At 38.7% G+C, this 26,563-nt stretch overlaps 1 protein-coding gene and 1 long non-coding RNA gene across 13 annotated transcripts in view; one reads left to right on the forward strand and one right to left on the reverse strand.

Moving 5' to 3' along the window:
* Positions 1 to 26,563, reverse strand: part of SYT1 (synaptotagmin 1) — a 230,662-nt gene that overhangs the window by 82,780 nt on the left and 121,319 nt on the right. For both annotated transcript variants that reach the window (XM_055587097.1, XM_055587092.1), the window contains exon 6: positions 26,005 to 26,122. In XM_055587097.1, coding sequence (XP_055443072.1) covers positions 26,005 to 26,122 — 118 coding nt within the window. The remainder of the gene's footprint in view (positions 1 to 26,004; positions 26,123 to 26,563) is intronic.
* LOC129656425 (uncharacterized) overlaps positions 1 to 26,563 on the forward strand; it is a 214,883-nt gene that overhangs the window by 30,275 nt on the left and 158,045 nt on the right. The gene's annotated exons all lie outside the window — the stretch shown is intronic.

A 26,563-nucleotide genomic window follows, 5' to 3' on the forward strand; every position in this document is an offset into this window, starting at 1 on the left:
GGTAATGCAAATATATTTTATGAGTAAAAAATAAGAATGTGACAGAACTGGTGGTTTCTAGAGTGAGCTCAGTGTCAGACATAGAGGTAAAAATGATCTATTTCACATTAGAGAAGTAGCTAAAAATCTTTTTTTTTTAAATATCAGAAATTGATTTATATTTACTGTGAATCTCAATTCATAGTAAATATTGTGACTTTGTGAGGTATTTTTTTCCAAATTTGACATTTCTTTTTAGAACTAAGTGAAGTAAACGTGAATTCCTGTGTCACAAGGTTAAAACAATATTTTCAATTGAGGCATATTTACTGACAATAGTTATGGTAACAACATTGAAAGGGAGAATTATGTTTTTGTCTTTTATAAATGTAAAATGTGTATTTTATTTTTGCATAGGTTTTACTTTTTTATTTTTAAAGAAGTTCATAATGTTCATTTTATATTACTATAATATTAAGTGTATAAAATTTATAAACTTACAATAAACATGCAAGAAGAATGTGCTCCAGAAGTCTTACTAATTAGAAATCTTAAAATTGGTGTTATTAGACAATTCATTATTAGACAATGTCATTATTAGACAATTGTATGCTGCTTAAACATTGATTGTAAAGAAGGGATAGCTTCTCCTCAGTCCTTTTCTCACTTTGATCTTCATAAAATATTTAATTGGCTTGTAAATAATTTTTTTTGAAAAAACATTTGAGAAGAATTGCTTATAACTCTGAAGTCAGAGTCTACGGACATTGGATGAGGGAAACCTATAATTTCATACCTTGTTGTTTTTTTTTCTAATAATTTTTATGCTTCATTCTTTTTTAGACTCCATATGGGGATGAACCATGTCTATTTTATTGACTGAATCTTGAGTACCCAGTGTAGGGCTTAGCCCGATGGTGATTGACTTGCTGATTATCTCTGACTTTAAAACCAGTGGGACCTGATGGTGTTGGACTTTCTCCCTCTCACGGGGCTGACAGCACATCTTGGACTGAGAAAGTGACTTAGCCTGGGAAATGAAACTGAAAATCTTCTTGTTGGAGGAAGCCTCCTGTATAATCAGTAGTATAATGTTAGTTCATGCTATTTTATATATCATTTGCTTTTTCAGACATACTGTCAACCTTCCAGAGGTTTGTTCTACATTTCCTAGTCATTCTATAAATCTATAGTGTTTTAGACTGTCTACCAGGATGGGCTCAGTTGAAGGAAATAACTACAGTATTATGCCTAAAGATGCTGTCCTTTCTATGATAGCGTAATAGGTAATCCGAGGAGTCTCAGTCATTAGAATTGCACAACGTCATAGCTGGGCTGTGCTAATGTTTGTCTATATGTATAATTGTAATCTGGATACTTTTATTGTGACACAATGTATTCAGTTCAACTTTTGATTCAGCTCACTTCAGTTCATATTATAAGCCCAATATCGAAGGATAAAATTGAACATTCACATTTTCATTTTATTTCAACTCTTACGGGGCCCTACTTCAGGCAGTGCTAGATGATGACCACACAGAAATGAATTTAGTCAGGTTTCTAGTGAAAGGAATTCAGAGAGGGCCACAGACACCTACAATGTGTGATAAGTCATGCATGGTAAGGGATAACTCTGGTGTGCTGTGGGAACAGAGAGAGAGAGGAATAAACAGAGAGCCTGGCGGCCCTAATGATTAAAGAACTCAGTCTCGTGAATGGGGAAAGGCATTTATGGGACACCCTCAGACAGACAAGTGTGTGTTCATGAAATGCATGGACAGTACAAGGTAAAGACCAACGATGATGGGACTAGGATAATGGGGAAGTTTCCTGGAGAAGCACAGACTTAAATTGCTTCCACTCAGGCTCATTGGTTCTGCTCTTCTTGCGACTTTGTGCCAAACTGAAAAGAGGAGGAGTGAAAAAGAAAGGCAAAGGAAGCTTTTTAGCTCACACCTCTGAGGCACGACTTCTGAAATGATTAAAGGAAATTAAAACTGCCCAGGGACTCACTGGCTGCATGTGACTGCCTTCCCACCGGGAAGCCGCAGCTCTGTTTCATGCCTGCTCTCTTCTGTAAACTTGTGAACACTAGCCTTTTCCCTCTTCCCTGGATCTTTCTTTTTTCTTTTTTAGTTGGAAAGACCATAAATTCCTTCTGGATATGATTTTCCAGCAGAAATAAGAAACACACAGAAGAAAAAAAAAAAAAAAAGAATAAAGAGCAGCTTCTTTTTTGTTGTTCATGAGGACATTCACTGTTTATCTGTGAAGTCTCAGGCATTTGCATGTGTTGGCATTTGCAGGCACAGTTGGACATCGTTACTTTGTCAAAATAATCTATAGAGGGTATTAATTGTGAGTCAACTGATCATTTTGCAGCTCAAAAGCATTTATTATCTTCTGCGGTTGAGGTTTCTACGGTTTGGGGATTATGGCCAATTGAAATTAGTGTGCATCGTCTAGACAGTGGAATGCAGTTGGTAAGCAGACAAGCTTAGGTAACAGATGCAGCTGGCGTGAGGAGCTGGAACCTGACTTCATTCCCTCTGTGACTTGGAGCAAGTCTATTAATTTTACAAGCTTTTGTTTCCTCATTTGCATATGGGGAGAATCTTGACCTCATGGGATTAGGATGAAACAAGACCAAAAGTAGCATTGGCTAGATTATAGGATCCTCCTCCTCATCAGTGGTAGTCCTCCATTCTCATTTTTTTATGAAAAAAAAAAAAAATACTGGTGGTTGGTGGGGATAAATGTGTTTTTAATAGATACACTCTTCCATGTGCTAATAGTAGCTTTAGGCTGAGCATGATCATTAGAGCTTCAGTTACCACCTAGAATGAGACAGTCCTAGGAGATGGGGGGTCAACCTGTTAAATCCCTCCAAACCTTTGGCAGTGAGTCGGGCACCATTTCTGACCCAATGTTCTGCTAAGCTTGCCTTTAAGCCTTTGATTAGATGCTGAAATGGAACTGACTATGGATCTCCACAGCATATACCCATGATCCCTGTTCAGATCTTCAGAGTTAACAAGAGTAAGTTCAATTATTTTCCCATGTATTTGCAGCTAGGTACCATACTGTCCTCTCTGTCTGTTATTTCGTAGCTTTAGCATCTCCAATTCCTTGAATGGTTCCTTAACTGAGACTGGATCTGCCTTCTACATGACTCTGATTTCCCTCCAAATTTGCTTCAGAAAGTTAATATCTGTCCTTTTAACTGTGCTTCCAGAAACTAATTCGGTATTCCAGATTTCTCAGTATAGAGTACATAAGCTCTGTTGCCAGACTCTCATCTTTGAAATGTATAATCTCAGTTGGTAAGAAAATTATACAGCTGTTTTTACATTTCAAATTAAATGGAAATTTAAATGGTTAGGGAGGTAATGACAGGACCCATCCATACCAACAGAGGTCAAACATAAAAATCTTTGTGCGCATGGACCCACTCAAGATGAAAAAAAAAGTCCCATTCCTATATCTTGTTTGCAAGCAAATGTTAAGTTCTAGTAGCTTTTAAAACTAGTTTCTCTTATAGCATTAAAGATGGCTAACCTGGTTTTGATTAAAAAAATTTTCAAGTGGTGATTTTAAGAATGAAAATCTATATGCTGTAATTATGTGGGTAAGTTAATTTGAAAGCTGTATCTGCTGCTGCTGCTAAGTCGCTTCAGTCATGTCCACCAGGCTCCCCGGTCCCTGGGATTCTCCAGGCAAGAACACTGGAGTGGGTTGCCATTTCCTTCTCCAATGCATGAAAGTGAGAAGGGAAAGTGAAGTCGCTCAGTCGTGTCCGACTCTTAGCGACCCCGTGGACTGCAGCCTACGAGGCTCCTCCATCCATGGGAGTTTCCAGGCAAGAGTACTGGAGTGGGGTGCCATTGCCTTCTCCAAAAAGCTGTATCTATTTATATATAAAAATCTGTAAATCTAATTTGGTTTAAGGATAGCATCTTCAGTTTTGGACTGAACTTACACAATACTTTAATTCTATTGTGTTGAATACTAGTCCAGGAATACTAAATAGATCTTGATAAAAAAAAAAAATAAAAGCAGCCCTGATCGAAATAGGTTTGTGATGAGTTTTTAAACATGAGGATCAAGCTGGAATGTACCTCCTAATCTTGTGTTTATATCTGTCTTGGCATCCTGTGAAGCCCTGACACTTTTTATCCCTGGAATATAGATAGTCTTCAGGTTTTTAGCTTCACAGAAAATGCTTCCTAAGCAATGGGTTTAACCTTGGGTCAGGCTGGCTAGTTTGAGAGAGGCACAGTTCAAAGTTACTGATGTAGGCAAATTTAGCAATTAGTTAAATAACAAATCAAAGTGACATAGAGGGATCATCTCTACTATAGCACAATTCTTCACATTTCTTCACTACTTTCTTAGTATTTTATCTGAGTTGCTTTTCCTGTTGGTAGGTAGAATCATTCATTTGATGTAAGGTGAAGGCTGCAGAGTAGAAGCATAATCCAACCAGAGTGGTCCCCATTTTTTAAAATGCCAGGATGACCCCAACCTTGGGGATATGTTTGATACAGAAAAGGAGAATTTTAGCTAGAGGAGAACAAGCTAAAGAGAGTCAAGGGCTACAAGGATATGGGAGTTTACATGGGTACTTCTGGGTGGTGTGGAGATCTGAGAATTTGTAGAGCTAAGTTGCGGAGAAGGCAATGGCACCCCACTCCAATACTCTTGCCTGGAGAATTCCATGGACGGAGGAGCCTGGTGGGCTGCAGTCCATGGGGTTGCTAAGAGTCGGGCATGACTGAGCGACTTCACTTTCACTTTTCACTTTCATGCATTGGAGAAGGAAATGGCAACCCACTCCAGTGTTCTTGCCTGGAAAATCCCAGGGACAGGGGAGCCTGGTGGGCTGCCGTCTACGGGGTCGCACAGAGTCGGACACGACTGAAGTGACTTAGCAGCAGCAGCAGAGCTAAGTTGAAAGTTGGAATCTTGACTGCTCAGTTATGCAGAAACAAAGGGCAACAAATGCTGACTCATTGTATGCACTTGGAAATAAAGGTATTCATTATTTGGAAAGACAAGGGGGAGTTGCCCTGGGACAAGGCCTTGCCCCTTCTAGTCAAGTGAACAAAGCAACACCAGGTTCCATCTTGCGTTGTTTTCATTTTATAGAGAGTTTATGCAGCTACCAGGCCTCAACTAGATAATTAAGATGACGGTCTCTATTTTTTATTCCTATTTGTTAGCCCAGTGAACTGTGTTTATCTTGGGTCTGTGATCATAAAGAACCGCTTGGAGGAGAACTCTTAGAAAATTCAAATAACTGAGTTGAAAGTGGTAGAAATACATACTTGAGAAATACACTGCTGGTCTAACTGCTTATCCGATGTGCTAGGTTTTGTGGTCAAGTACTAACAGAAGAGGGGAGCAGGCTCTGCTGGCCTTGGCATAGGTCTCCTAGAGTAGGTGAGCCCAAGTATGTGATTGCCATCCAAATAGTGGGAGCACATTCTTTAAATATGTGCATTAGCCACAGAAGACTATATTTTCTAGGAACCAGGATATGGTGAGAAAAACAGTTAACCTAGAACTGTCTTTGGCTTTAGAATAACCAACATTTGCATAGTGCTGTCAAACTGGTTTCCACCTGGCATTCCTTCATTTGCTAATACCACAGCCTTGCTATTAATACTGCAGCTGTATAAATGATCAGAATCAGAAAGGTTAAAGGCTTCAGATCCAGGTTTTCCAATGTCAGTTGCTGTTCCTTTTCTGCTGCATCCTGCCGTCTCTCAGGAGCGGGTCTGTTTATGGCTGAGTTGCAACTCCAGTGGAGGCCGAGGAGACAGGGACAAATACTGGTATTTTCAGATGGGTCTTTATTATTAGGCTCTGCCCTGTAATAACTGTTAAATTATGCCTAAGGCATGCCTTTTGGCAAGGTCAGGGCACTATAAAGCCTTTCTGTAAAGCTAAATTCCTGTTGGGAGGCTTTTAAGGTTTTTATATTTTAATGAAGTTATTAAAATGAAAGTTCAGACTTGCATAATTCATAAGTGTTCACTGCCTCTTTTAAAATCTCTGCTACGAAACTCTTCTTAAAAATTTTTCAGTGAAATTCTTATATAAAACAAGTGCATACCTTCCAGTTAAGGTTAAAATAGATTTCTAATGATAGTAAACTGAAGTTTCCCTGTAATATAGCTTTTCAGGGCTGGTTTCCTTTATAATGTTCTCACTGCATGTAAAAAGGTACTAGGAAATTCAAGAGTATTTTCTAGATACTATACACTTGGAATTGGCAACTTTAGTATAAGCTGCTTTCAAATGTTTAAGTAGTCTTGTAAAAACTAGAAATCAAGAAGTCCTTTGAAACATGTTGGTTTTGACTTTGGTAAAGGTATGCAGTATGCTTTTAATTTTTAGTGATTGTCACAGATAAATTCAACTTCTATCAAAGCAATGCTGCTGGATTGAGTGTGTTAATAGATTCAGAAACCTGCAAATATACCTGATGAAAATTTGAAAATTTACAAGCTAATGTCCTGATTTTGTGTGTAAGTGTGTATATTCTTTGCAATCAATCCAGGTCGTCTTTTTAAGCAACGCATTTTTAGGTTTTGAACTTAGGGTAATTGCATCTTACTTTAAAATTGCTCCTTATTTAGAGGCATGATGAAACTGTGTAAATGTGCTATTTTTCAACAACAGGAGACAGTACCAGAAGCAGCAGCAAGAAAATTTTAGAAACATTAAAAAATTGGAACTTTCCCGTTTGTTTCTTTCTCTTATTGATATGTAGGAACACTTTGTATTGCAGGGGTATTGATGCCTTTGCTCTCTTTCAATCTGTTGATGGGACTTGCTTTGGGAGGAACTGATATCTTGATTATATTCCTATCCAGGAACACATTATTCTATTTCGGTCTTGCTTTAAGTCCTTTGGTGAAGTTAGTTTTCTTTACAGTTATATTTATAAGGGAATTACTGAATATATTATGGTATATCCAAACAAGAGGATGTCATACAACTAGAAGAAGTAATGGCACGTCTATACATACTGGCCTGGAGGAGTCTCTATTATCTACTGCTAGGTGAAAAAATATTAGAGTAATTCTGATTTTTATGATCTCATTCTTATACAATACATATGTTATATGTACATATATAAAATATGTAAATAAAAAACTTGAATGAGTTTCAAATTGTTTCTTTGAACTCTTTGTGAATGGAAAGGGATTAGAAGGACTAGTCTGGGGACTTAATTTTTTACCTTCCATTGAAAATTAGTGGTGGAGTTGTAAGTTATCTTAGTTTTATGAAGCTTCTCCATAATTTGAAAACTAAAGATCAAGGAAAATAGTGTAACAGTGCTATGTGTGAACGCATTTGTTTAATTAATTAGGATATGCAGGTCCATAATGCTAACAAATGGCAGCTGTAACATCCGTAGATAACTGACTTCTACAGTTCCATATGTACATGTATTAGCTCTGCAAGTGTGCTATCACAAAATATGCATTTAACCCTTTTTGGTTCACATGGAACAATTAATCACACTGTCAAAATGTTGGCTGACATCAGTAGTTTGAAGTCTAGAATGTTTTAAGTCAGTCTCAATCACATTGCTTTAGTTTTGAGTAAAAGCATTTTGAGATTTCCCAAGGAGATCAAATCATGTGCTTATCTCAAATTTTCCAGTTAAAAAGTTAACTTTGCAAGGAAACAGTTTTTTTTTTTTGTAGAAGAAAAAAATTATAGAAAACCTCCTAGTTTTCCTGGGAACACTAAGAATGATAGCAAAAATTAGTCTATTAGGAATTCAAAAAGGCAACCAGCTGCTATGGTCTCTTGACTTTTATAAGGAGTTAGTCTATAAAGGAGTGAGAAAGTAAGGTGCTGAACCACTGCTTTATCTGTTCACGCTGCGCTAGAGATGTGACTAGGGGACCATCTTTGTCCTTACTTCTTCACAGGAAAATGTCTTTATGACCCTCACTGAGGAATAAATATGGAAATGTGTGCATTTCTGGGTTACTCTTTTCCTTTACCTCTTGGATAATGTCTGTTCCACTTTTTCTTTTTAAGTACTAAGGAAGTGGGGGAATAAAGGAAAAAATAAAAATCTGAAAATGACAGCTAAATTTAATTTCAAGAACGGTTTTGTTTCTGATCTTATTTCTTAGTTGGTATTTCTATTATAGTATTACTACTCTGATGCCAAAATAATTTCATTAAATGGAAAAAAATTAAAGTCAGATTAGTTGGAAGATAAAGGCAAAATAACCAGTTAGATTGGCAGAATCTTGAAATCCATAACTGATTGTGTAGGTAGGGAGGGTTGAAGTATTTCTCCCTAATATTAGTGCCAAGGCCTCTGAGAAGACAAACACACAATCCCTGTTCTCAAGGAAGCTCATGGGACAAGCAAGTGGCAAGGCCATAAAAAGGAAGGAAAAAGAGATAAATTTATAACAAATCAGGAATAAGGGATGAAGGGACCAAACACAAACATTATATCCTTTTATCCTTTTGAAAGTGGAAATGACTATAATAAAGTGCATTTTTTTAAAAAAAAAAAAGATTGTTTTTGATGTTTCTATGTCTCTGAGCATCGTTATGGTATTTTGGACTTGATAGTATTTTCCATTTTTGTTACCTAACTGTTCCAGGGCTAATGGGAAACAGGCAGTTTCATGAAAGGAAGTGAAAAATAGCAAAGCCATTTGTAATATATTTTTAAAATTTTAAATATAGTTAATTTAGGTGGCGCAATGGTACAGAATCTTGCAGGACTTGCAAGAGATGCAGGTTCAGTCCCTGGGTCGGATTCCCTGAAGTAGGAAGTGGCAACCCACTCCAGTGTTCTTGCCTGGAAAATTCCCTGGACAGAGGAGTCTGGCGGGCTACAGTCCATGGGGCCACAGAGAGTAGGCCAGGAGTGAGTACACATAGTTAATTTATAACATTGACACAAATGCAATATATTTTTAATAGTTTTATTTAAAAACTAAAATAGTTTTTTGTTTTAAATAAATAGTTTTATCAAATACATATAGTATAGATAATAAAATCTCTTAAAGCCCACTAAACACAGTTTAAGAACAATTATTTGGAACTTCAATCCTGCCAGTGCAATCATCGATTAAATCTGACTTTCCCTATTCATTCTGTATCCTGAATGGAAAACAGGATAGTGGGAATGAATGGAAACTCAGGGAAGCAAATAGAGCCATTCTAGGTTGAATCAGTGAGTTGTGCAGCTGTGGGGTCTGTTTCTGATGGTTACTCATGGAAAAGCACAGGGTCCTACAAGACAACACACAGTAAAGCTTTAGAGATTCCCCTTTCAAGCCTATAACTGAAAACAGATCCATATATTGATCTTAACCCATTCCATCTCCTACAACAACAAGTTTTACTGCTGCTGCTGCTGCTAAGTTGCTTCAGTTGTGTCCAGCTCTGCGACCCCATAGACGGCAGCCCACCAGGCTCCCCCATCTCTGGGATTCTTCAGACAAGAACACTGGAGTGGGTTGCCATTTCCTTCTCCAATGCATGAAGGTGAAAAGGGAAAGTGAAGTCGCTCAGTCATGTCCGACTCTAGCGACCCCATGGACTGCAGCCTACCAGGCTCCTCCGTCCATGGAATTTTCCAGGCAAGAGCACTGGAGTGGGGTGCCATTGCCTTCTCCGACAAGTTTTACTACTCAACTATAAAGCAGCAGAGAAATTTTGGCAAAGAACTTGAGTAGAAAGGTGCCTTTGAGATGATTCTCAGTGGCCCTCCCTTTTATCTACTTTCTTTCAAGCATCAGAGTCCCTCCCTAATTCTAGCATTGTGGGATGTGACAAACAGGTAGGTCTCACTGTAGCTCAGCCTTTCATGATTCAGACTTTAATCATCTCTCTGCTCAGCTTTCCTTTTCCGTACTACAAAGTCCCAGTCTTCTAAGCCTGTCCTCACACACAGCAACTTCATTCCTGTTTCAGCGGCCTCTCTGGCAGCTGGTCCTTTAACCCTACTCTCTTTCGGACCATAACCACAGGCAGACCACACATGGATGGGCTTTAGTCTGGGTCAAGGTAGGGCATTTTCCCCCTCTTGTATTTGTAAAATCTTCCATGACAACACCAAGCCTCTTTGGTTGTACTGGCACACTTGATAAATGTCTTCAAAGGATGACTCTAGGTGACTGTTCTTGGCTTATAATTGACCCTATTATTTTTATACTCTAACACTTTTTCCTTTCAATATATTCTAAGCTTACCCATACTGAAGCTCATCTACCACACTCTGGATTACTTGACCTACTCAACAAAGATTTTTTTAATTCACTGAGCTTGGAATTTCAGTGGCTGGAAACATGTATGTTACCTTCAAAATGGAAGTTTCAAGATGACTTAGTAAAAATTCACAGGCTTCTTTGGAACCATTTCTGCTTTTCCATCTGTAGATCTTTTTAACATTGTTCAGTGGCGCTCTCTTTTCTTGGTATGTTGTCTGTGGCAATTCTAATTTCTTTGATTTTCTTATTGAAATACATAAGATTGGCTCACAGAGTCCCATAGCATTTTATAGGGAGAGCAAGATTTCAATCAGCCATTGATACTGAGTAGCTGGTAAAACTACTAGCTTTAGTCTTCCTCTAGCACCTAATTGGAGAGGGAAATGGCAACCCACTCTAGTATTTTGGCCTGGAAAATTCCATGGACAGAGGAGCCTGGCAGGCTACAGTCCTTGGGATTCAGACATGGCTGAGCATGAGCACCTAACAGTCGCTTGGATCCCTTAGACATGAACTTTCTTTCTTAAGGTTCCAGCAACATCCCTACTCTTCTGATACATTTGAAATTTCACTGTTTTATATCTCATCCTCTTTGGTGCATAATGAATCAATCATTAAAAATAACCTACCAATCTGTACACTGAGAAATTGACACAATCAGCCTGGAAATCTACTAATAATTTATGTCTGATCTTATGAGCTCACTGATCCTGTCTTTGCTATTTAAGTCACCAAAATCCAGTTGAACAATCAATCAAATTTATTACATATTAATGGCTTCCACGGAGAAGGCAATGGCACCCCACTCCAGTACTCTTGCCTGGAAAATCCCATGGACGGAGGAGCCTGGTGGGCTGCCGTCTATGGGGTCGCACAGAGCTGGACTCGACTGAAGTGACTTCACTTTCCCTTTTCACTTTCATGCATTGGAGAAGGAAATGACAACCTACTCCAGTGTTCTTGCCTGGAGAATCCCAGGGGCGGGGGAGCCTGGTGGGCTGCTGTCTATGGGGTCGCACAGAGTCGGACACGACTGAAGCGACTTAGCAGCAGCAGCAGCAAAGGCTTCCATGATCTAGTTTTAGTTTCAGCATAAAGCAGTGTTGGAATGAGGTAGAATTTTTGGCCATCTCTCAAACTATAACAGGTAGTTAACCATCTGTCCTCCAGGTTGAACCTGGTGAGAAAGAATAATGCCTGAGAAGTCATGTTTTATTCATAGAGTCTGCAGACTTCTTGGGTTGAGACCCTAAATCTGCCAAATACTGATTCTGTGACCTTGGGAAAGTTACCTCTCTGTGCTTTACTTCTACCAATAAAATAGCATTAAAAATAGTTATTTACATCATAGGGTTGTAAGTGGGAATTAAGTCAGCTCACACAGGTAAAGCGTTTAGAAGGGTATCTGGCTCACATTGTGTGGTGTGAGTGTCTGCTGTTGTTTACACGTGTATAGTCGAGGACTGGCATTGTGCCTGGCACTGACTGTGTGTTCAAATGATGTTTGTCGTAAGATTGGATGTGTACCTGCTGGCTAAGGGACTTATTTCGGAGTTTTGGTGCTGTTCTGAACGAATGCTTTCAGCCTGTTGCTCATATTTTCTGATGTCTGAGCTAGCCCATGTCTCATGTCTGCTCTTCTTACTTCATCCAAACCAGTTAGCCCTTCAGGCATAGCATCTCTCTGTGTTCGGTGGGAAATGTGGCTGGGTCTCACATTTTTGGATGATCCAGTTTAAAGATTTGTCATTTCTTTCACAGGTCAGTTTGTTCACATCTTAGGGATTCATACTATTTTATCCATTTTGTAATTAAGCCTTTCAAAGTGTCATAGAATTTTATATTGCAACATTCAAGCCTAAAATTAGGATGAAGCCTTCTGACATCATGACCAACTTAATATGCACATTCCTATCTCGTTAGCTCAATAAGATGCCAGTTTATGCATATTGTGGCTTGACCCTGATATCATGGCCAATTAATTTGCATATCCCTATCTAATTGGCTCAAATAAGTTTTTGCCACTTTATTTGTTGGCTCAGCTCCCAGACTAGTGTCTTTTAGTCCAAATCAGTTGAATTTGAAGTGGTTTTCTTTGTCATGCTTTCAACACCAATGGAAAGACAGATAAGAGTGGTGGTCATGAATGTATAAAGAACAACCTACTGCATTTGTTTCTGGTTGGAAAAAAATTGAAGAAAAGACAATAACTTAGATATGTGGTCAAGGTAATTTTTAGGAAAGAGGATACTGAGCTAGTTAAGAAGAAATAGGGAGTTTGTTTTTTTTTTTTTTGAAATTGCAGTGGATGGGGCAAGGGGTGTATTCTGTATCACTGATGAAAATTCTAACTTGGAATTTGGTTGACCTGGACCTCAGCTGAAATTATGATGTAGAATCTAAGCCTCTATAACATATTTTTCTTTTTCTACTTTTTTAAACAAAAGACTTGTGATATAATTGACAAACATTGTAAGTTTAAAGTGTACAGTGTGTTGATTTCAAATATTTATATATATTGCAATATGATTTCCACCCTAGCTTCAGCTAACTCTATACATTCTGTATAAAGTATATTTTCCTATTAAGATGCATAAGAATAACATAGAGGAATTTTAAAATGCCATTTTTAGATTCCCACTCATTGATATTCAATTATAGTGTGGTCTGACGTCGTCTGGGAAATCTTAAAATTTAACATGTGCCTTGGGTGATTCTGATGTAGGTAGAATGTCACATCTTGATGAATAGCACTTGAAAGAATAACAGACCTGTACTCATTCATGGTTTCTACGTGGAGTCTAGTGGTTCCCCAAGGGTGGGTAGGTTGCTCTTTCCTAGATAACTTTAAGAATATAAATTATTATATTTCTGCTGCTGCTGCTAAGTCGCTTCAGTCACGTCCGACTCTGTGCGACCCCATAGACGGCAGCCCACCAGGCTCCCCCGTCCCTGGGATTCTTCAGGCAAGAACACTGGAGTGGGTTGCCATTTCCTTCTCCAATGCATGAAAGTGAAAAGTGAAAGTGAAGTCACTTCAGTCGTGTCCGACTCTTAGCCACCCCATGGACTGCAGCCTACCAGGCTCCTCCACCCATGGGATTTTCCAGGCAAGAGTACTGGAGTGGGGTGCATCACCTTCTCCCTATTATATTTCAAGGACAGTAGAAATGAAAAGACAAACCCATGACAATGAAAAAAACATTACATTTTGAAGGAAGGAAAGGAGTGTGTGTGTGTGTGTGTGTGGCAGGGCGGGGGAAGCAGAGCAAATCATACTGGTTTAGGCATCAGTCTGCCATAAAGTGATGGTGTCCCCTCTACTACCATGCACCTCCTTTTCTTCCTCTCCCATCATCTCCCTCAAATATTGGTGCCATTTGTTAAATCCATCGCCCCTTCTTTTGGGACTTAAGATGCTTTGGGGACCTCTCCTGTAATCCTACTGTTTGCTTTTCACAATATACATTCCCTAGTGATAAGACAGTTCTGGGGACTGGCAGGAAGAAGACTGGAGGTGGAACTTGTGGTGAAAAGTGAAAGAGAAAAAATGTAAGAGGGAACAGTTTCTGTTCACAATTGCCAAGACATGGAAACAATCTCAATGTCCACTGACAGATGAATGGATAATGAAGGTGTGGTACACATCTATAATGGAATACTACTCAGCCATAAAAAGGAAGGAAACAATGCCATCTGCAGTAACGTGGATGCAACTAGAGATTGTCATACTGAATGACGTAAGTCAGAAAGAGAAAGACAAATACCATATGATATCATATATGTGGAATCTAAAATATAGCACAAATGAACTTATCTACAAAACAGAAATAGACGCATAGACATAGAGAACAGATTTGTGTTTGCCAAAGGGGAGAGGGGTGGGTAAGGATGGAGTGGGAGGTTGAGGTGAGCAGATGTAAGCTATTATATATAGGATGGATAAACAAAGAGGTCCTATTGTGTAGCACAGGGAACTATAATATGTTCAATATCCAGAGATAAACCATAATGGAAAGGAATACGAAAAAGAATATGTGTGTGTGTGTATGCACACATAGATACAACTGAATCATTTTGCTATACAGCAGAAATTAACATTAACAACATTTGCAGTTAACAACATTGTAAATAAACTGCACTTCAATAAAAAAGTTTTAAAAAGAGAACAAGTTTCCACCACACTTTCCAACCAGTCCTCAAGTTATCTCTGAACTGACTGTACTTTGTAATCACCTCTTCAGCATCCTGACATCAGCAGACTGCTGCAATAGGTGCATATGGTTTCAGTCCTTCATATGTTTTCCCTGCACCCTCTTGCTGCCAATGGTTGGCATATTTCTGATGTTCTCTTCACAATTTACGTGAACACAAACCATATGAACAGGCTGGGCTGCAAATTTTACCTTGGTCTGCTTGCCATGGTTCCTAGCAGTACAAAAACTGAAACATTTCAGAATAATTCTGTCCTGCTTTAAGGGGAAGAGGGAAATGGAACAGTCTTTGAGATGTTCTGTGTTGGAATTGTATGACCTAGACTTCAGTCTGAGCTCTACCATCACAAATTGGGTGATTTTGAATGTCAATACTGACAAAAGCAATGGCCAGTATTGAATGCCACCTATGTGCTAGATGTGGAGCAAGATGATGTATGTACATTATCTAAGGTCTCTAAGCTTCAATTTTCTGAGAATATTACCTTTATAACAACCTTGCAGGCCTATCTTGAGGACCACATGAGAAAAACAAGTAAGAAAAGTGAAGTGAAAGTTGCTCAGTCATGTCTAACTCTTTGCAACCTCATGGACTATACAGTCCATGGAATTCTCCAGGCCAGAATACTGGAGTGGGTAGCCTTTCCCTTCTCCAGGGGATCTTCCCAACCCAGGGAATGAACCCAGGTCTCCCGCATTGCAGGCAGATTCTTCACCAGCTGAGCCTCAAGGGAAGCCCAAGAATACTGGAGTGGGTAGTGTATCCCTTCTCCAGAAGATCTTCCCAACCCAGGGATCAAACTGGGGTCTTCTGCATTTCAGGCAGATTCTTTACCAACTGAACTATCAGGGAAGCCCAGGTAAGAAAAGGTTTTCAAAATTAGAAAAGTGTTCTATAACTATGTGATAATGAGTTCTTAACACTCAAAAACAATTTTCAGATTCAAGTTAAAAATTAGAACTTCTCTCTAATATAGTAGACTTAAAAACGTATCACTTCCATCTTGCTGATTCAGAAGTTTTGTCTTTCCTTCTTGGAACAGTTAGGTACTCATTGGAAAACTTTCAAAATTTTGTTTATCTTGTGATATAAAGCCCAAACTGAATTTAGAGTTTTGATATTTCTCATTAAAGCTGTACTTGGAATTCTCATTTTGGGGATGACTAGAAAACACACACACACACACACACACAATCAAAACAAGCAAACCTGGGAAGAGTAATTGTATAATAACAACCAGGGCCAAGATTAGGAGCAAGGTATCGAGTTATTTCTGACTTGTGAATCTATACAGGTAGAAATTTGAATATAAAAATTAGACAGGAAAAAAAAAATGCAGAAATAGGACCTGATACCTTTAGGAATTCTCAACTCTTCTGATGCTTTCAATTTCTTAGACCTCTTTGCTATAGACTATTAATGTCCCCCTAAAAATCACACATTGGAACAGAGTGCCCAGTGTGATGGTATTTGGAGGCAGGACCTTTGTGAATTGATTAGGTCTTGAGGGTCAAGCCGTCATGGATGAGATTAGTGGCCTTATAAAATTTATAAAAGAGACCCCAAAGAGATGCACCCCTTCTACCTGTGAGGACACAGAAAACATCTGTGTATGAACCGTGAAGGAGGTTCTCATCAGACAGAACCTGTGGACACCTTACTCCTAGAAGCCTCAGCCTCCGGAACTGTGAGAAATACCTGTTTAAGAGATACTCATGTTACGGTATTCTGTTAGAGCAGCCTGAACGGGCTAAGGCACTCTTCATATTCCTACCTCAATTTTCACAAAAAGAAAACGTGTGAAGGCTGCAGAGGCATATTAAGATATGGTTACTACAGAATGCTTGATTTATTCCCCCTCCCAAGTACAGGGCACAAAAGCTACTCATTTCCTACTGTACTGGTTGCTCCTGAAGAACAGCCTTGCAGCCTGAAAGATTTAATATTTCAATACAAACAGTTAGATTCAGAAACTCTTGCTGTTGCTTACAAATACTTGAGAGTTGGGATAGGAAGCATCCGGGTTCAAGCCTCTACTGTAGATAAGTGGATGGTCCAGCATTTATTGTTTGTAGACTTTTTGATAGCAGCCATTCTGACTGTGTGAGATGGTACCTCATTGTGGTTTTGATTAGCATTTCTGTGATAATGAGTGATGCCGAGCATCTTTTCATGTGTTTGGTAGCCATCTGTATGTCTTCTTTGGAGAAATGTCTATTTAGTTCTTTGGCCCATTTTTTGATTGGGTCGTTTATTTTTCTGGAATTGAGCTGCAAGAGTTGCTTGTATATTTTTGAGATTAATTCTTTGTCAGTTGCTTCATTTGCTATTATTTTCTCCCATTCTGAAGGCTGTCTTTTCACCTTGCTAATAGTTTCCTTCATTGTGCAAAAGCTTTTAAGTTTAATTAGGTCCCATTTGATTATTTTTGCTTTTATTTCCATTGCTCTGGGAGATGGGTCATAGAGAATCCTGGTATGATTTATGTCAGAGAGTGTTTTGCCTATGTTTTCCTCTAGGAGTTTTGTAGTTTCTGGTCTTACATTTAGATCTTTAATCCATTTTGAGTTTATTTTTATGTATGGTGTTAGAAAGTTTTCTAGTTTTATTCTTTTACAAGTGGTTGACCAGTTTTCCCAGCACCACTTGTTAAAGAGATTGTCTTTTCTCCATTGTATATTCTTGCCTCCTTTGTCAAAGATAAGGTGTCCACAGGTGTGTGGATTTATCTCTGGGCTTTCTATTTTGTTCCATTGATCTATATTTCTGTCTTTGTGCCAGTACCATACTGTCCTGATGACTGTAGCTTTGTAGTATAGTCTGAAGTCAGGCAGGTTGATTCCTCCACTTCCATTCTTATTTCTCAAGATTGCTTTGGCTATTTGAGGTTTTTTGTAATTTCATACAAATTGTGAAATTATTTGTTCTAGTTCTATGAAAAATACTGTTAGTAGCTTGATAGACATTGCATTGAATCTATAGATTACCTTGGATAGTATACTAGTTTTCACTATATTGATGCTTCTGATCCATGAACATGGTATATTTCTCCATCTATTAGTGTCCTCTTTGATTTCTTTCACCAGTGTTTGATAGTTTTCTATATATAGGTCTTTTGTTTCTGTAGGTAGGTTTATTCTTAAGTATTTTATTCTTTTTGTCACAATGGTGAATGGAATTGTTTCCTTAATTTCTCTTTCTGTTTTCTCAATGTTAGTATATGGAATGCAAGGGATTTCTGTGTGTTAATTTTATATCCTGCAACTTTACTGTATTCATTGATTAGCTCTAGTAATTTTCTGGTGGAGTCTTTAGGGTTTTCTATATAGAGGATCATGTCATCCGCAGTGAGAGTTTTACTTCTTCTTTTCCAATCTGGATTCTTTTATTTCTTTTTCTGCTCTGATTGCTGTGGCTAAAACTTCCAAAACTATGTTGAACAGTAGTGGTGAGAGTGGGCACCCTTGTCTTGTTCCTGACTTTCGGGGAAATGCTTTCAGTTTTTCACCATTGAGGATGTTTGTTGTGGGTTTATCATATATGGCTTTTATTATGTTGAGGTATGTTTCTTCTATGCCTGCTTCTGGAGGGTTTTTATCATAAATGGATGTTGAATTTTGTCAAAGGCTTTCTCTGCATCTATTGAGATAATCATATGGTTTTTATCTTTCAATTTGTTAATGTGGTGTATCGCATTGATTGATTTGCCAATATTGAAGAATCCTTGCATCACTGGGCTAAAGCCCACTTGGTCAAGATGTATGATCTTTTTAATATGTTGTTGGATTCTATTTGCTAGAATTTTGTTAAGGATTTTTACATCTATATTCATCAGTGATATTGGCCTGTAGTTTTCTTTTTTTTGTGGCATCTTTGTCGGGTTTTGGTATTAGGGCGATGGTGGCCTCATAGAATAAGTTTGGAAGTTTACCTTCCTCTGCAATTTTCTGGAAGAGTTTTAGTAGGATAGATGTTAGCTCTTCTCTAAACTTTTGGCAGAATTCAGCTGTGAAGCCGTCTGGTCCTGGGCTTTTATTTTTTGGAAGATTTCTGATTATGGTTTTGATTTCCATGCTTGTGATTGGTCTTTTAAGATTTTCTATTCCTTCCTGGTTCAGTTTTGGAAGGTTATACTTTTCTAAGAATTTGTCCATTTCTTCCAAGTTGTCCATTTTATTGGCATGTAGTTGCTGATAGCAGTCTCTTATGATCCTTTGTATTTCTTGTTGTCTGTTGTGATTTCTCCATTTTCATTACTAATTTTGTTGATTGTTCTCCCATTGTTTCTTGATGAGTCTGGCTAATGGTTTTTCTATTTTATTTACCTCCTTGAAGAACCAGCTTTTAGTTTTGTTGATTTTCGCTATGGTCTCTTTTGTTTCTTTTGCATTTATTTCTGCCCCAATTTTTTGATTTCTTTCCTTCTACTAACCCTGGGGTTCTTCATTTCTTCCTTTTCTAGATGCTTTAGGTGTAGAGTTAGGTTATTTACTTGACTTTTTTCTTGTTTTTTGAGGTAAGCTTGTATGGCTATGAACCTTCCCCTTAGCACTGCTTTTACTGAGTACCAAAAGTGTTAGGTTGTTGTTTTCATTTTCATTTGTTTCTATGAAGATTTTTATTTCTTTTTTGAATTCTTCTGTGATTTGTTGGTTATTCAGAAGTGTGTTGTTTAGCCTCCATATGTTGGAATTTTTAATAGTTTTTTTTCCTGTAGTTGACATCTAATCTTACTGCATTGTGATGAGAAAAGATGCTTGGAATGATTCCAGTTTTTTTGAATTTATCAAGGCTAGATTTATGGCCCAGGATGTGATCTATTCTGGAGAAGGTTCTGTGTGCACTTGAGAAAAATGTGAAATTCATTGTTTTTCTCCCAGAAATCTTGATTCCAGCTTGTGCTTCATGCAGTCCAGCATTTCTTATGATGTACTCTGCATATAAGTTAAATAAGCAGGGTGACAGTATACAGCCTTGATGTACCCCTTTCCCAATTTGGAACCAGTCTGTTCTTCCATATCCAGTTCTAACTGTTGCTTCCTGACCTGCATACAGATTTCTCAAGAGGCAGGTCAGGTGGTCTGATATCCCCATCTTTGGAAGAATTTTCCAGAATTTGTGGTGATCCACACAGACAAAGGCTTTGGCATAGTTAATAAAGCAGAAGTAGATATTTTTCTGAAACTCTCTTGCTTTTTTGATGATCCAATGAATGTTGGCAATTTGATCTCTGGTTCCTCTGTCTTTTCTAAAACCAGCTTGGGCATCTGGAAGTTCATCGTTCATGTACTGTTGAAGCCTGGCTTGCAGAATTTTGAGCATTACTTTGCTAGTGTGTGAGATTAGTGCAATTGTGTGGTAGTTTGAGCATTCTTTGGCGTTGCCTTTCTTTGGGATTGGAATGAAAACTGACCTTTTCCAGTCCTGTGGACACTGCTGAGATTTCCTAACTGCTGGCATATTGAGTGCAGCACTTTCACAGCATCATCTTTTAGGATTTGAAGTAGTTCATCACCTCCACAAGCTTTGTTCGTAGTGATGCTTCCTAAGGCCCACTTGACTTCACATTCCAGGATGTCTGGCTCTAGATGAGTGATCACACTATCGTGATTATCTGGGTTGTGAAGATTTTTTGGTAGTTCTTTTGTGTATTCTTGCCACCTCTTCTTAATATCTTCTGCTTCTGTTAGGTCCATACTATTTCTGTCCTTTATTGTGCCTATCTTTGTATGAAATGTTCCCTTGGTAGCCCTCATTTTCTTGAAGAGATCTCTAGTCTTTCCCATTCTATTGTTTTCCTCTATTTCTTTGCACTGATCTCTGAGGAAGGCTTTCTTATCTCTCCTTGCTATTCTTTGGAACTCTGCATTCAAATGGGTATATCTTTCCTTTTCTCCTTTGCCCTCGCTTCCCTTCTTTTCACAACTATCTGTAAGGCCTCCTCAGACAGCCATCTTGCTTTTTTGCATTTCTTTTTCTTGGGGATGGTCTTGATCCCTGCCTCCTGTACTATGTCATGAACCTCTGTTCATAGTTCTTCAGGAACTCTGTCTATCAACTAATCCCTTGAATCTATTTGTCACTTCCACTGTTTAACTGTACAGGATTTGATTTAGGTCATACCTGAATGGTCTGGTTATTTCCCCTACTTTCTTCAATTTCGGTCTGAATTTTTCCATAAGGAGTTCATGATCTGAGCCACAGTCAGCTCCGAATCTTGTTTTGGCTGACTGTATAGAGTTTTCCATCTTTGGCTGCAAAGAATATAATCAATCTGATTTAAGTATTGACCATCTAGTGATGTCCATGTGTAGAGTCTTCTCTTGTGTTGTTGGAAGAGGTTGTTTGCTATAATCAGTGCGTTCTCTTGGCAAAACTCTATTAGCCTTTGCCCTGCTTCATTCTGTACTCTAAGGTCAAATTTGCCTGTTACTCTAGATATCTCTTGACTTCTTACTTTTGCATTCCAGTCCCCTATAATGAAAAGGACATCTTCTTTGGGTGTTAGTTCTAGAAGGTCTTGTAGGTCTTCATAGAACCCTTCAACTTCAGCTTCTTCAGCATTACTGTTCAGGGCATAGACTTGGATTACTATGCTATGAATGGTTTGCCTTGGAAATGAACAGAGATCATTCTGTCATTTTTGAGACTGCATCCAAGTACTGCATTTTGGACTCTTCTGTTGACTATGATGGCTACTCCATTTCTTCTAAGGGATTCTTGCCCACAGAAGTAGATATTAGATCAGATCAGATCAGATCAGTTGCTCAGTCGTGTCTGACTTTTTGTGACCCCATGAATCGCAGCACACCAGGCCTCCCTGTCCATCACCAACTCCCGGAGTTCACTGAGACTCACGTCCATCGAGTCAGAGATGCCATCCAGCCATCTCCTCCTCTGTCGTCCCCTTCTCCTCCTGCCCCCAATCCCTCCCAGCATCAGAGTCTTTTCCAATGAGTCAACTCTTCGCATGAGGTGGCCAAATTACTGGAGTTTCAGCTTTAGCATCATTCCTTCCAAAGAAATCCCAGGGCTGATCTCCTTCAGAATGGACTGGTTGGATCTCCTTGCAGTCCAAGGGACTCTCAAGAGTCTTCTCCCACTAATGGTCATCTAAGTTAAATTCACCCATTCCATTCCATTTTAGTTCACTGATTCCTAAAATGTCGACACTCACTCTTGCCATCTCCTGTTTGACCACTTCCAATTTGCCTTGATTTGTGGACCTAACATTCCATGTTCCTATGCAATATTGCTCTTTACAGCATTGGACTTTACTACCATTAGTAGTCACATCCACAACTCGGTGTTGTTTTTGCTTTGTCTTTGTCTCTTCATTCTTTCTGGAGTTATTTCTCCACTGTTCTCCAGTAGCATATTGGGCACCTACCAACCTGGGGCATTCATCTTTCAGTGTCCTATCTTTTTGCCTTTTAATACTGTTCATGGGGTTCTGAAGGCAAGAATACTAAAGTGGTTTGCCATTCCCTTCTTCAGTGGATCAGGTTTTTTCATAATTCTCCACTATGACCCATCTGTCTTGGTTGGTCCTACATGGCATGGCTCATAGTTTCACTGAGTTAGACAAAGCTGTGGTCCATGTGATCCGACTGGTTAGTTTTCTGTGATTGTGGTTTTCAGTCTGTCTGCCCTCTGATGGAGAAGGGTAAGAGGATTAAGGAAGCTTCCTGATGGGAGAGACTGAATGAGGGGGAAAATGTGTCTTTTTCTGATGGGCGGGGCCATGCTCAGTTAATCTGTAATCCAGTTTTCTGTTGATGTATTCATAAAATGTAATTATCCCATCAAACATTTTTTCTCCCATGAATCAAGCCATTGATTTAACTGTCCACTGGTTGCTTTTTTGCATATTTAGCCCAATTATTCTTAATAGAAACAATAACATTCTTAATAGAAACAATTACAATAATATTTAGTGAGCACTTTATTGTGCTTTCATTTATTTCTCACAATAACCTGATAAACAAGATTCTCTTTGTATTCCAGCTTTACAGATAATGCAACTGAGGCTTAGGAAGCTAAAGAACTTGCCCAATGTCAAATTGCTAACAGTGGGAGACTGGGATTTAAACACTGGCAATAACCCCATTTTGGTTCCAATTTACTAGCCATTTCCAACAAATGTGTTTTGGCATTCAAATTACCTGAAATGACCTCATTATATAATTTTGGTCTCCTCGGTAGGTCAACTAACTTTGCGACAGACCATCCAAGTACTTAAAGTTATTTTAATGGTAAGTAGGTTAAGCAAATTTGAAATGCAGGACTTGTTTTTTCAGGCCATAACTCCTTTATAAATGATTCATTATTCATCCAGCAGCTCGGCTTGGTGCGACCGTCAGTGCAGGCATGGTGGGATATATAAATACAGATCACAGTCTAGTGAGACAAGTGTGAAGTTTGAAGGACGGAAACAAAGTACTGGCATTTAAGAAAGAGAAAGATTTATTCTTTTAGGATGGATCAAAAAAGGCTTCTTGGAATCCGACCAGCTAAATTGCTCTCTCTCCCAGGCACCCCTCGGGCTCACTTCCTCACCTCTCCCAGGTCATTGCCAAAAGGTTAGCTACTCAGGGGACTTTCTTTGACCACCCCCTGTAAAACTTCTCCCCAGCATCTGTCATCCTACACCTCTGCTTTGCTTTCTTCATAGCACTTATCATCTCTTGGCGTACCATGTGCCTTTCGTATTTATTGGCTTCCTGTTCGTTTCCCCACATTACAATATAAGGTGCCTAAGGGCAGGGCCCTTGGGTTATTTTGGCCACTGATGTAAACCCGGTTTCAGAACAATGCATAATATAAAGTAGGGACGCAATTGTTCAATGGATGGAGAAAATAAGACTTAAGCTGGGCCTGAAGAATGGTTAGGATTTAGCTAGACCCTGGTGGATGGAAGAGAATTCCAGGTGAAGGGCATCATGACTTAAGCAAAGAATGGAGGCAGCAAATCGCATAGCCTGTTCAGTGTGCTGGTCAACTTGGTTAAAATACAAAAATATGGCGGGGCATAGGCTGGAAGTATCTATTACGCAGACCTATGTGCCCGTGATAATTTTACAGACAGCAGGAAGCCCATATGATTAGGACTCTTCAAGGGTATTTAGACTTTAAAAACCCTTAATTAAATATTTAACAGTTCAACAAAATCATTTCAGGTAATTCAAATTTAGGCATGGAACTGGGATGAGTGGGTGGTGAAGCTAATATAATCGTAAAGCCTGGCGAAAAAGCCCACTTTGGTTGCAGTTAACTGTTTTCAGCAAAGTGTAGTTCAACATTTGAAAGAAGAATTTATTTCTTCTTTTTTTATCAAGTTAGGAAGACTGAATTAGATATGACCTCTGGCCTTGCCCCTCTCATGTCACAATGTTGAGTTAGTACTATGGGTGGTACGAGTCACGCCAGGGTACCTTCCTTCACTTGACACCCGGCAGTAACCCAGCTACGCATGGGTATGACTGCAAGCCACACAGATATGTCCGGCTAGACCCAACTTTCCTTAGCTAAACCTCAAAAGTGCCTGTAGCATCTCTGATGCTGCTAGATAACAAGCGAGATGGAAGATAGAAGTCAGAGTGTCAAGAGGCACAAGCTGTGATGAACAAATATGTAACATCTATCTACATCAGTATCTATCTATGGCCATGGGAACTCATTTCTAGAACCTTGGAAGAAGACAACAAATAAGGGACCCTAAAGTTTTCTTGGCTTCATGGTAGAGCTGTTTCTGGAACTCGGAAAGGTGAAAGGTGAATTGGGAGGAAGTTCAGGGGAGCATGAGATGCAGGTGAGTGAGGAGGCAGTTGGCACAGGAGTCTGAACAGAAACCTGTGAGAGAAGATACAGATGAACTACATGATGATACTTGGCTATTGAACCAAAGGAAGTGGAGAGGTCAGAGGTGTCTGAAGTCAGACGTTAGGATACTAAGTAGAACTCTGGGAAGGAAATATTCTTGTGCCTCAAAGTTTGCACATAAATTCAAAACAAGAGTATCCTCTTCTGTTTTCAGATTCAGATATACCGTATTTATTCCGTTACTGATGCTCAAATGATCACATCTTTGGCCAGTGGAAGTCACTGCAAGGTGACTCCTAAGCCTATTGACATGAGGCTTCCTTGCCTTCTGTATGATGAGATGTTCTAGGCTTGTCTTGAATGCCTTCTGTGCCACACCTAGGATCTACCACAGAGTCAATAAACTCCTTGTTCTTCTAGTGAGAAATTGTATTTCAAACCATCCCTGGTTCTAGGGATACCTATGGCTACTGTTTATAGGCCTTTTTTACTGGACAGAACCAGGACAAGGTGGATGTGTATCGACACACACATATGTGTCTGCATATATTTTGCACCTTTGGCACAATAAATACTCTGCATTTTTAAAAGAAACTGCTCATTGCCTAATGGTGTGAATGAAGCAAATTTAAAGCAGTAAGTTTTTAAATGGGGTCCCAGTGACATGAAAGAAGTAGTGCAGATTTCCTGGGCGACTTATTTATAAAGAGAAGTAAATTTAGGCACCAGGAGTATTTGGCTGACAAATTAGTGGTTCAGTACACGGAACCTTCACTTTAGCATATTTTAACGGTTATGCTTTAGAATATAAAATCACCACGCTCCATGAGAGTGACCTTTTGAAGTTGGCAATATTTTTATTAGAGAAAGCACTGGATAACGAGTAATGTTGGTTCTAATTCTATAGCCACAAACAGTGACAACCATAGTTTGTCTATGATGACCCTGTGCCATATCAAGAGGATTCCTCCACATTTTAAGTTATTAGAAAATATATAATTGATTTAATTACAGAGAAGAAAATAAAAACAAGGGTGTTCAGCTGTGGAAATAAGTCCTTGAGTCTACTTTTCTTTTGAGCAAGAGTTTACTTCTTTGAAAACTAAAATTGGGTTGTACAGAATTTTAAATCTCAAAGTCTCTCCATTACCAACATAAGCTGTAGAGAATAAATATATTACCATGAGAGTTTACCCTCAGATTTTACTGTTCACATATATTTGAAATACTGAATGTTTAATAAAATAGTATTATTAAAAGCTACATTAGGCTATATTTGATAAATTTACCTAATATTTGTCTTTACTTATATAAACATAAACAAATAATACCTGATACATCTCAGACAAAAAATTATTTTTCACATCATAAATGAATTTTGACCAAATATCAAAAGCAAAAAAACTGAATGAAATTATAATTGGTCATGGATGTCACCTTTCAAAAGATAAGCAAACATTTTTAGCTTTCAGTGCTATAGCATAATTGATATTTGGGCTATGAAGCAGGAAAATAGGCTTCATCTTCTCTGCCAATTCCAATAAATTGAGAGCAACTTCCTGGGGCTCTGTGTTGGGATGAATTCTGAGAGTGCTTTCAGGCTCCAAGGGAAAAGAGAACAGTCACCAATGAAGGACTGAGGCGTCGTGGCATGTGTGCTATGCATTTGGTGTCCACGATGAAATTGCATTAAAAAACCCCACAATAAACATCACAGACTTACCAGACAAGCCACCCACATCCATCTTCTTCAGGTTCTTTGCCTCCAGAATGACAACAGTCAGCTTGCCAGCAGTAGGTACATAGCGAAGGGAGAAGCAGATATCACCCAATTTCTCTTGCTATGAAAACCAATAAGAAAGTATAAATAATCTTTTAAATAAAGGTGAATGCAGTTTGTATATATACATTGTAAACACCTCAGGAAGGAGGATTGTCACAATTAGAATTAGAAAACTCTTACATTCACTGGCATTTACTCAGTGGTCTTCTATTCACTAAGGTATCATCAAGAGTGATTGTATCTTTCAGTTTTTAAATAGCTCATTTATGCTTTAACATTCATCAAAATACATCCATAATTCAATGGCTCAGGAGATGAGATCAAGATGACTTTTTTAGAGATTACATTCTGAATGTACTGTAGAACTCTTGGCAAATATTCATAACTTGATTAAATAGCTTTGAAAAGAGACTAGCAGTTCTCCCCCCTCCGCCCCCCCCCCCACCGTAGGATCAACCTACCTCCTTTTTTTCTCTTTTTACATTTCAAATAGGATTAT

Source organism: Bubalus kerabau, chromosome 1, assembly GCF_029407905.1.
Source record: "Bubalus kerabau isolate K-KA32 ecotype Philippines breed swamp buffalo chromosome 1, PCC_UOA_SB_1v2, whole genome shotgun sequence".
Lineage (NCBI taxonomy): Eukaryota > Metazoa > Chordata > Mammalia > Artiodactyla > Bovidae > Bubalus > Bubalus kerabau.